Here is a 12,184-nt window from a genome sequence, read left to right as displayed (position 1 = left end):
TCATGGGACATGGTTAGGGTCGTGTCAACTATGCTTCATTATACATCATGCGGAGGCTGAGGAGTGGACACAGAGTAGCAGCAGTGCCTAGCTTAAGTTATTCGTGCTCTAGCAACAATAGGTATAAAATGACGGGATGTGGTGCCACTGCAGTGGACCCCTGGTTTTTGTGCATTACGAAGCAAGTGGGTAGTCATTGAAAAATACAGGAGCCTATGGCACAACTTAGGCATCAATTTCCTTGACTTCCTGTGCCCCATACCACAGTGGCATATGTTTCTCCCGACAGGTGTTGGAACAGGCACGGCCACGGTGGAAGTGATGATGCAACGAGCAATGCGACCACCATGGGTGAACCAGTGGCGCCGTTGCAAGGTGCTGGTGGTTGACGAGGTGTCCATGTTGGACGGACGCTTCTTCCACAAGCTCGAGCGGGTGGCCAGGCTGGTGCGGCGCAGCGACCGTCCCTTTGGTGGCATCCAGCTGGTCCTCTGTGGTGACTTCCTGCAGCTCCCACCAGTCTCTCGGAAGGAGGAGCCGGCACCGGTCTTTTGTTTTCAGGTATTGCATTACACTGTTTCACTACTGTAGCTAGGAGTAGTGCACATTGATACTGATAAAGCAAGCTGATGTACGGTCAAATCTTGATTCAAGGAAACCTGGTTCTATGAAATTCTCGGATCAGTGAAATGCTTTTGATTCCAAAACATATATGCATATTGAAATGCATTGAAACCTTGAAGCAATGAAATAAATGCAATGCCTCACCTGATTTAAAGGTCCTGAACCACCCCTCAGGATTGGTGAATAAACACATTAAGCGGATAGCATACGCTACTGGGAACATCTTGGCTAAATTATGAACTTCGTATAGTGTGCTCCTCGACTTCGTACTCTTCATAAAAGTGTTTAATGTTCAATCAAGCCACCTGGCAACAAAAACGAGCTTTACTGAGTGGGTTTTCGGTAATTTGTTAGCCTCCTGTTCAACTTCAAAGGAGGTTTTATGTAAGACTTGCATTTTTTTTTCTTTTCTGTTGTCCCCTAAAAAGTACATAACAAAGCCCTATTGTAATTGCCCTTGAGCAACACAGTGACATCTTTGGTAAAGGTGATGGAGTTTACGGATTAATCCATTGATTGTATGTAATAAGCCAAAGCAAGGCACCTGCTATGAGCGATGGTGTATCAGGTGGCTCGGGGTTAATATTGATTTCCTAGGGCTCTTAAACGTGTACCCAACGCCTAGTACACGAATGTTTTTTAATTCTGCTCCCATTGGAATGTGGCTGTTGCGTTGTGTCTTGGAGTCAAACCCGTGACGTCATGCTCAGCTGCAAAATGCCATAGCCACCAAGTTCCAGCGGTGATGTTTTAGTTTTTCGAGGCCAAAGTGAAAGTGGGTGAGCCTCAAAGGTAGGGCCTTATCAAAACACAGTGAGAACATAGGGGGCGTAAGAAAAGCAACATTGACCCCATGGGTAGGGCCTTATCAAAACACAGTGAGAACATAGGGGGCGTAAAAAAAGCAACATTGACCCCATGGCTGCCTAGATGTTCACACTTTAATACCTGTCGACACCTGCAGCTGCATCAATCCATGACCTAGCAATCTTGGTCGCAGTTCCAGCCACAGTAGGAGTCCCAGGTTTCACAGCACCTCATGCAAAAATCCGAGAAAGACACTATGGCTGCACAGATCTTCATCTTTTAAAGGGGCCCTGAACCACCCCTTGGGCTTGGTGAAAAACGCAGTCCGTGGATAGCATATGTTGCTGTGGACATCTCAGCAAAATTTCGCAGTCGTGCACGGCGCGTAGAGCTCACAAGCAGAGCGCAAAGTCACCTTTCTCTCAAATGCTCTTTTGAACAGAAGCGTGCTCCTCACTTTTTTCTGGACACTTTATTTTGTAATATAGTAGATTCCCATACGCGGCTGCTATTGACCAATAGCTGACATCAATAAAGAAGGGTGTTTGGATAAGTGCGCTTCTTCCTACTGTTACTGTGTATATTTATTACACAGTTTAATAAACAGGCTGTAGTAAGCGAGAATCTGCTTGTGAATTTTGATAATAATTATGTGCTTTTGGAAGAAGCCAACTATTGTCTGCCAACACTCTGCCGCCGCCGTCAGCGTAGGAATTAAACGTCGGCCACTCTGCTCATTAGTGTCGTAGCTATCCGGTCTCACTAATTTCGACTAGTTTTGAACACTTAACTAGTCTTGAACCACGTGAAACCTAATGCCAGACCACATGCACACTTGCCAGCGCATGGTCATTCCAGTTAAATTCAGAGCACGAACTACTGGGACACAAGCTAAGGCACAAGAAAATACAGGACACAGCGTTACTTCCATACCAACTCGTCCATTTTTTGCTTTTGGTCACTTTAGGTCGCTCCTGGCTACATGCCTTGGTAGACTGCTTCGTATTGAGCTATTGACTACGCTCCAAATGCGCAAGTTGTATACGGCTACTATCCGTCGGTCAAGCTTGTGCAGGAGAAAGCTGGTCCGCACCACCTAGCACAGCCAGACAGCAGCATGTGAGCACGAGCGCCTGCTTAAGCCCTGTTGAGCACAATGCAAATGCTGCAGTTACATGTTGCTGCAGTCTGTTGCATAGCGTATATACTGCGGCCACCACGGGGTGGCGCAATGAGTCCACTGGCTGAACGCAGTGTGGCTCACTGAGGGCAACTGTGTTTGGAGCTCATAGGCACCAAAAGCAAAAGGAGTGGTGTCCACGTCAGAATATAAAATCAAATTTGATTTTACTGCTTTTGCTGAATGCATTGAAGTACTTTTTGTGGCAAAGTATTTCTGAAGTGGCCTAATTCCAAATGCATTTCTTGATTTTGATAGAGTGGTTCAGGGCCCTCTTAATGGAACACTAATCTCAATGATGATGCTATGTGCACAGGATGTGGCCGTCGTCATCTTCTATTTTCAACAGAAGGGATGGCTTACTGCATACTCAGTTTTGTAAATGCTGAAGTGCCAAATGTGAGGTAGGCGGGGTACCCGTGCCTCAGGCCCCTCCTCTCTGGGTCTGCCAGTAGGGGGGATGAAGGCAAACCCTAAGACTATGCAGTCTGCTAACAGAAGGGTTACAGTCTCCACGTGACCCACAAGCTGTGTGTTTGAGACTTGTCAGCTAGAGCTTCCACTTGAGCACAAAGTCAGTGTGTGTTTCAGTTATCTGTTTCAGTGTGAAATTGGCTGCTGCTGGCTCCGTCCCTTGTGTCACGGAAGAATTTGTCTATGCTGCAATCTGCAGACATCCGCTTGGCGCCAATGCGTCCACATCACTCTGGAGCTGAAGCAGGTGCACAGGCAGAGTGATCCCAGGTTCATCTCCTTGCTGCAGCAAGTGAGGGTAGGCTCCTGCCCTGACTGGGTTGAGGAAGTGCTGAAGAAGACAGCCAGCCGCTGTCTTGAAACAGGTGTGTTTAATATAGTTCTTCCGCTGTGTATTATTACATGATAACAGTGTCTTGTAGCAAAGATGTACTGAAGGCAAAGTTGTTCAAGAAGAAGAAAACATGCCTCTCTGCTGCCAACTCTGCTTCTGTAGCAGCTAGATGGGAGCTTGTGTTTTGACTGACACTGTGGTACTTCTCGTCGAGCCACGAGCATCATTGCAAAGTAGGCATAGAATCTTAACAAAGGCAGGACTGAATGAGTATCAAGTTTTGTGACCTTTGTCTGGCTGTGCCTACAAAAGCTGAAAAAATGTAGATTTTGAGGAGACTTACATTTCCTTTCACTGTGTTGAGTGCTTCGTTAAGTTCAGTTTTGCTATAGGAGTACATTATTCTGTATAATATGTGAACCTAGCATTAAAGGTAAACTGCGACTGATTTTTAAGCTGCATAAAAGGCCCAATTTCAGGTAGTGTGTTATATATAACATTTTTGATACTGAAACTGGAAGAAAAAAATGTGTCCAACGACTACGATACTCCCTAATGCAAAATTTGAATGCAGTTTGACGCGTGTTTCATTTCGCGATAATTGAGGCAAGGAAGTTGAGTCCGAAATCAGCAGACCGACTGGCAGAGAGCCAGTGCCATCAGCGCCTTTGCAGAGGGAGGGGCAGCATGCAACGCTGGCGTGATGAGCGGCATTGGAGCCAGCTGTGGAAGACGAGGACGATGAACATGCAAACAGTGGCACGAGCGTGTTCGCATGGCTACAATGAGGGACGCCGATGCTCAACCCAGGAATGGGCACCTATGAGCTGCACTCTAAAAAGAACCCTGCTGCTACCACTATCTAGAAGTGATGCATAACTCGGAAAGCGCGGCGCCTTGGCACAACTTCCAAAACTAGGTGTCACCGCCGGCTGCCCACAGCACACTGAAAAACTTTGTTGCAACATGTCAGGACTTTTGTGATACCCACTAACCACCAGGTGCATGCATGATCTGCTTATACGTATGCTATTTAAAGGCTGCTAATTAGAAAATTTGACATTTAGCAGCTGTGCAACTTTTGAAAGATTGCTTCAGTAATATTGACACGTGCACTTATTTATCCTTTCCTCGGGCACTGCATTTCACCCACTAACAACTTAGTTATCAATCAGTGCAAGACGCGCCTGCATGATTGTAACTTACTGGAATGTTATTGATGGTTCTATACATTGTCTTTTGTTACCAAAGCTTGTGTAATCTGACTGACTGCGTCACGCAAATTGTGTAGTACTTTCTGGAATACACATGGGCACCAGCGATTACTCTGGAAACTTCGATGACTCATGATAAATGCTGATGCGCTTGACTGGCAGATCAGATTTTTGCTGATCACCGACTGTTTGCTGCTATCGTTGTTTAAATTTCAGTTTATTATCCATTTAATAACAATGATTATGTAACAGATAGTATGCGGGCGAGGGTCTCAAAGTCAATGACTGAAATTGGACCCTCGGTTCTTTGAGTGTAGCCTGTTTTTGAGGACACAGGTTTGCCCAATAAAACACAGTTTTGCTGCTTTCTTCCCCGTCACTACTACGTGACAAAATATTCTGCTCATTTTTTACCAATTCCGCCAAGCGAAGTTTTGTTGCAGTTGGGCTGTGAGAAGAAGTATATCTTGAACATTCTTTCTTACATAGCCTGCTTAGAAGTGGGCCTTCAAGTCTTCTTTCTTGTTTCCATAGCAAATCTTCAAGGTTGGGACACCAGTTTTCCATGAAAAGATGCATAAGTCACTTTTAAGAAACTCACAAGTTTCCACTACTTATATTTAGTATAGTGTTTCAAGCAATATTTTTTATGTGAAGATTTTGAAACTTGAGATTAAGGAAATGTGAATAAAAGATTGTGTGCTGGTGCCTTGTTTCTGTTTCATCATACATTTTCAATACTGTTTGTATCTAATGAAATTCTTTGCCTACCTGCTTTATTAGTTTTTATCTAACTCGTTTTTATACTCGTGCATCTAAAGGGACTATGTAAGCTCAATTGCAGAAATTTTAGGTGCCGTTGAGATAACTAAAACTTCAATGAGAGTGACTATGGAAACTCTCGAAACTTTGTTGAGATCAGTTTAATGTACAAATATTTGTTTCTTGCCAAAGAATCTGAAATTAATAAGTGTTTTCCTGCACACCATAATTTGTGACATCAGAATGATGTCATAACCAAACAAGTTGACTCGGGACTGATTCATCACACGAAAACGGGCAGTGCCCATCACATCAAGCATTATGTCATAACGAAAAAATATAGGGGATTGCCGAGGCTGGCTTTAGAAATAAAAAATAAAGAAACGGCACGACAGTTATTATGAGAAATGTTTTCGTGGGAATGGCACCGCAAGGTACGATTTAGATTTCCTCTTAGTCTTAGATGAGGTACTGCAGCTTTTAGGGAAATGAACATTTCCTTTGTTGGACATCTCACAACAATATTGGTTTAGATGCATATATTTATTGACTGCATGGAGCACCATCCTGGCCCAGAGCACATCATATCAGTGTAACCAGGGTCCTTCAGTACTTTTATCTAGTCATGAAACTTCCCCGAAAGTTTCATATAGGGACAGAAGGTGGCACCAGAGGCACTGGCATAAGTAGAAGTGAACAATCTGCTGTGCCTGGTGGCCGGGCTGTGCGATCATGCAGATATTTCACGAGGAAAGGTGCCTCTCCCACATTTATTTCGGCATGCTTGTAGAGTGAACATGCAATGGGAACTTTCGGGAAAATAATTTAATGTGCGGTGCATTGGTGGTTAAATTACACATGGTACTGTTTTATGATTGACGTCGCCCTCCCTCCCCTCTTAGCAGCTTTCCTTGCACAAGCTGTTTCGTTCAGCTGCCTCTTTTTGCACTTTGTCTAGTTAGTTGGATAAGTCAGCTTTATTTGGTTAGCTTGTTTAGTGTGTCATTTAGTTACTAGTTGATTAGTTTGTAAGCCAATTATATTTGCTTAGTTATTATAGTTATGTTGGTTATTTGTGAATCATTGTTATTTCAGTTAGATAACTTAGTCAATCAGTTGGTTAGCTTTGTTAGTTTGATCAGTTAATTAGTTTTGTTAGTTACCTTATTTGTTTAGTGAGTTTAGTTGGTGTATTAGTTCTTATGTAAGTAGCCCATTGGTTCAGTTGATTTTGTTACTGTAGTTTGTTATGCTACTTGTTGTTCAGTTTAGTTAGTTCATGTAGTTAGATTAGTTATTAGTTTGATAATAAGTTGATTAGCTTCATTAGTTTAGTAATTACCTATTTGTTTGGTTAGTTAATCAGTTTGTTAGCTTTGTTGGTTTGAAATGCAAGTTTCTTTATGTGCAATTGCATAAAAGTGCGACGTGAACTTGCTCTGTAGTCAGTTTTTAACGATAGCGTAGTCCAAGTGTACAATTTGAATTATGGATTAAGCCGCTGTTGTGAATGCAGTTCAACCTAGAAATGAAACAAGGTGTTGTAGGTTACGAGCAATAAAAACGGCGCTTTACGACGGGACGAGTGAAGGGACACAGACAACAGCGCTGTGTCCCTTCACTCGTCCCGTCGTTTAGCGCTGTTTTTATTGCTCGTAATCATGAACCAACCAGCCCTAATGTGTACTCTTTTGCAGTGTTGTAGGTGTTTCGAAATTGTTTGCATTAAGTTTCTGAACACTGTACAGAAACAGGGTGGCGATTTGCCTGTTGTGTTGACAATATTCACACGCCGATACAGGTAGTCGATTCTTGCACAATAGGGAGTGCATGTATAGAACGACTGTGGCGTTCGTTCGGCGTCTGCTCCAGTCCGCCTTCTACATGTGCCAGCGATGCAGTGTGTCCAATTCGTGCACTATATGAAACTCTTTCATTGTATTGCACAGAAGTTTCGTGACCAGATAAAAAGTATTGAACGACTGTGGTGAAACTAATGTTGCAGTCAACATGACTTACAGTAAGCAAATCATGGTTAGAGCTGATAAAGAGTGTGCATTTAGTCGTTCCAAGACATTTTAAATGCATCTGAATATGAAGGACGCGTCCCTGCTATGTTCCTGTTCATGTGATTTTATATTTGGCAAGCCATAGAGAACATTGCATGTCTAGTATTGAATCAAGGAATCAATGGTTAACCTGGTATAATTTTTTGATTTATTATTGGTTTGCTATTTCAGGTGACATAGTGGCAACTCGGCTGAGCACGCACACAGATGATGTGGACTTCATGAATCAAAGGTGCTTTGACCAGCTGCCGAGCTCGCCACGCATATTCAAAGCCATTGACTCTGAAGGCTCATCAGCAGACTTGCTTGAAGCCTGTGCACCTTCCACTCTAAGCCTCAAAGTGGGCACACAGGTCATGCTGACCAAGAACACTCAAGTGAGAGCTGGCCTTGCAAATGGCTCACGTGGGGTCGTCGTGGGATTTGACTCAGCGTCCGGTAAGCTCTAGGCAAAATAGTGCTTAGCTTGTCTGTGTCCATAAATACCGTTCACGGAGTGCTGGGTTACTGGAGACATAAACGTGAGCAGCTGGGTTGGTTGCACTATCTTGTGGTGCAGAGTTTAACCAGTAAGGTGTTGGCAGCGATGCAGTCAATGCTTCGACGAGAACATCAGTGTAACACAAACTTGTTTCTCATATTCCTGTTGGATAGAAGGTCACAAGATGTTACTACTAACAGCATTGTTACTGCCGTCCATGTTTACAGCTTACCGTAACCCTCTAAGCTAAAGCTCTGTCTTGATCATGTTCGTGGTCACTCTAAAGAAAGGAAATCTGTTCCTGGTCATCACGCTAGAAAGCAAGAAATATGTCTGTAGCTGTACCGGAGATAAAGCATTAACAAATTACCTACTAATCAATTATGTCACTAGCATTGGTATGAACTCAGAGGAGTGTATTCCAATGCTAGTGGCATAATCGATTAGTGATGTGCATAATGGAGGCCAAGGAAGTGTCTTGTCAGCGTAGACAACATGCAAATGGACAACTTCACATTAGATTCAAAAGTAACTAAACACATGGTTTTGATAACGATATGTTACATATCTGTTGATTATGAATGGTTGATTTATGGTCTTTAATAAGAAAAAAACAGAAGGGCTATGAGTGATGCTGTAGCAGAGGGCTCTGCTTTAATTTTGACCGCCTGCAGTTTTTATCGTTTACCTAATGCTCAGTAGACGAGTGTCCTTGCATTCTACTTGCACTGGAATGCGGCAGCCACAGCCAAGGATCAAACTCGAGACATTGCGCTCAACAGCAGAACGCCATAACCACTGACACCATGACAGCAGGCATATTGATAACACAGTAAGAAATACTGCATTCTTACATTTACTCACAAGTAATGTAGTAGACTTTCATTATTTCATAAACAAATAAATTAATTGAATCACCATCTACTTTGTGCAGGAGACCCCATTGTCCAGTTTGTGAACTCGTGCAAGCAAATCATCACTAAAGAGCGCTGGGCCATCCGGACAGGCCCCGAGGGTAGGTGCCATGTGCGACGGCAGCTCCCACTGCGCCATGCTTGGGCCATGTCCATTCATAAGTCTCAGGGCCTGACGCTTGACTTTGCTGAGTTGACATTGGGTCGTGTCTTTGAAGCGGGTCAAGCTTATGTTGCTCTCTCAAGGGTGGCCACACTGGAAGGGTTGAGGGTTCTAGACTTCAGGAAGGATTGTGTCCGGGCTGACCCTCGCGTGCTTTCCTTCTACCGAGACCTTGGTGCGTGTTGATGTTTTTAAAAAGCTTGTGGGTTAACGGTGATGTGGGCTAGATATCGGAAATAAGTGTTATTGATGCCTTTGCTACCAAATTTGTTGTCTTCACTGGAGGACTTTGTGATGAAAGTAGGAAATACATAATAGTTTTCATTATACAGTGAAACCTCGCTAAACCATAGTTGGCCGGAGTTTGGAAAAAGTGTGTACTAAATGGTGGTACTGTTTAACTGAAATAGCATGAGATCGCCCACCTACCTGTCAAAAACGGAACTCCGAGAGAGTGCGATGAAAGGGCAAAAAAACATGCAGTATTTATTCACTTCCTGCAACAAAAGTGTTTTCGTTTGATGCCGCGGCGGCCTAACAGCGATGACAGTGACCTCAAACTTACTGAAGCTGTGAGCCAGCTTTTCAGCCAGAACCCTCTCCTTGGCAAACACTCGCATGGCAGATTCCTCGTTGGCATTGCATATTATCCATGCGAGGGTGTGGTAGCGCTACAGAAGTTGCGGAGTGCTGTTCTCGTTGCGACGATTGCATTCATGAGGCTTACGTAACGTGCAGCTTCTGCCACTGTCGGGCCTGAATTGCCCATGCTGTCACTTTCTGTGTCATCCTCATCACTGTTGTTAGGCAACACTTCGGCAGCAACAGAGGCAACGATGGAGAACTCTCAAACCTTGTAGCAGACATTTTTTTGCGGTCGCAGCAGCAGTAACGCTGAGCTTAGTGTCACGTCGCATGCCAGCGCCGACTTCTTCGTGTCACGTTCTGTAGCATGAACAATGTCGAATTTTTCTTCTGTGCTCAGCACCCGGCGTTTTCTGCTTCGGCAGGACGTGAGTCGTAGCTTGCACAATGCCACAAAGCTCTCTGGCATAGTGTCGGAATGATGTTGATGTGGCTTCATGCGCAAATGCACAGGGCACATTGAGAACAGGGCGCTTGGAGACCGTTCTGATCTCTAAGGCTTGTTGTTCTGGCAGGCCGCCCGATAGGGACGACGCTTAGAGCCAGTATAGTAACTCTATAGGACGACGCACCGCCGTGATTGCGTGACGAAAAGTAGAAACACTACGTGTTAACCGATGCGTACACGATAAGCTGGTACGGTTTATGCTGATAGAAAATGCGTTATGTTCAATGGCTGCCAAGCCATGGATTTGACTTTACTACTTTTAAAACGAAACTACTGTTTAAGTGGGTACAGTTTAACGAGGTTTAACTGTAGTGTATTGTACATGTTATGCACATGTGCCAGACATGCTATATCTTAGTCATTGACCATTTGTTCTCGCCTCAGTCTAAAAAAGCAACGATGTATTTAGCTCGCTGTAGTAGTAGTCCATTTCATTTCTACTGTGCTTGTGTCACTGTACCAGATCTTATCTAACTTGTGTTCTTTGTTCATGCGTTTACATTATTTATTATAATTTATGAACAAATAAGAACAAATCGTGAATTTGCCTTGCTCCAGCATCTTTCCATTTCACGCGGAATGAAATTACTATTTTTGATCTCTGAATGTTACATAGATAGGTGAGGGTAGGTATTGTCCTGACCTTCAGCTTCGAAACAGCCAAGCCTGCATTGTGTTTGCATGCTAGTTGTAAGAGACATCCTCATGACCAGACTGTGTGATGTTGCAGATTAAACCAGTTTGGCCGCAGCCAATAATGCCGGAGTGGTCACAATGGTTAGATTGTAAAAGTACATTGGGCTGTTCTCTTACTAAATTATTTGCTTTTAATTTTGAAAAGCTGTTCCAAAGCAGCTGTTGATGAAACAGTTATGACCCACTTGTGTTCCCTTTTTGACTCAGTTGTGTTCATATTTGTGTGTAAACTGAAAGCCTTGCAGTTGGCATAAGGTTGCTTTAATCTGCATGACATAATCTAGAAAAGTGGACATGAAAAGTATACTAAAAGTATACTCTGCACTCAGGAGACATGATCATGAGCTCTGTGGTTTTTGTTGTTGTTATTGTAGTGTAAAAAATGGGTGTTAATTTTTGCCATGAGAATTGTACATTTATTAAACTCTTTTATAACTTTTTATGTGATGTGAGCTCTCTGTGATGGTGAACAATATGAAAAAATGGCTGTGCAAATGTGGCCATGCATGTGACCTTGTATTGTTGGGTATTTATAGCAGAAAAAAGTGCATCGAGTAGGTGCATCATGTAGCCATGCCCATTTCAGTTTTCCAATGATCTGTTTTAAAACAATTAATTTTGTACTGTCATGATGACGATGAGTTCCTTAGCTTATGCCCTTTCTGTGATTTTAGCTGAAGGGTGCTGACTAAGGTTTCGCTAGTGTGTGATTTTAGGCAGCTAGTTTCATTCTGAGCGGATTGTTTCGAAATAAAAATGTGCTACAGTGTAATTTGAGTGTTTTTCCATTTTTTAGGCTACACTTGGGATCCTGAACATGTCAACTGTTACATTGCTATTTCTAGGTTGGTGTGTGTGTACACTGCATGTCTAATATGGTGTCACACGGTGCATTTCTTATGTGGTTGAGCCTCGTCATGAGCAAATTTTTCAATTGCCATTGGCTTCATGGTGAGAAATTCCTGTTGAGAAATTCGATCCTTACTAGGCCTGATGGTGATTGAAAACACACCATGTTACACCCGTATATATAAGATAAGGTTGACTTTTTATTGTTAGACAAAGTATTTCAGCCATAATCAGAAGTTTATCTTATGTGCATTGAGTGAGTGTTTGTGTTCGAGATTCTTTGTAGCCTGAAGTTTTGTCTTGTGGCTAATTGCAACTATAAGTGATGACAAAGAATTTAGCACGAGCTGCACCAACAAAACTGTGCAGCATCTGCCTTTGTGTCTCAACGCTCCAAACTGCAGTTCCCAAGAGACACCGATACCATAAGATATTTACCTTCCCTGTGTTGTTGAAATTAATTGACATAATTGGCAGGCACATTTATACAAGTTTGCTTTGAATTTGACAGTGGTGTATTCGTC

The 12,184-nt window shown here is 43.1% G+C and overlaps 1 protein-coding gene across 1 annotated transcript in view; it reads left to right on the top strand.

Moving 5' to 3' along the window:
- The window catches only part of LOC135911080 (phospholipid-transporting ATPase ABCA3-like), a 149,801-nt gene extending 138,218 nt beyond the window's left edge, over positions 1–11,583 (top strand). Inside the window, exons 27-30 of the mRNA XM_065443178.1 lie at positions 290–561; positions 3,285–3,450; positions 7,636–7,902; positions 8,880–11,583. Of these exons, the coding sequence (XP_065299250.1) occupies positions 290–561; positions 3,285–3,450; positions 7,636–7,902; positions 8,880–9,208 (1,034 nt within the window). The 3' untranslated portion in view covers positions 9,209–11,583. The remainder of the gene's footprint in view (positions 1–289; positions 562–3,284; positions 3,451–7,635; positions 7,903–8,879) is intronic.
- Positions 11,584–12,184: the final 601 nt, after the last annotated feature.

Source organism: Dermacentor albipictus, chromosome 9 (genome assembly GCF_038994185.2).
Source record: "Dermacentor albipictus isolate Rhodes 1998 colony chromosome 9, USDA_Dalb.pri_finalv2, whole genome shotgun sequence".
Classification (NCBI taxonomy): domain Eukaryota; kingdom Metazoa; phylum Arthropoda; class Arachnida; order Ixodida; family Ixodidae; genus Dermacentor; species Dermacentor albipictus.
Note: the sequence above shows the minus strand (reverse complement) of the source record. Positions and strands in the feature narration are given on the sequence as shown.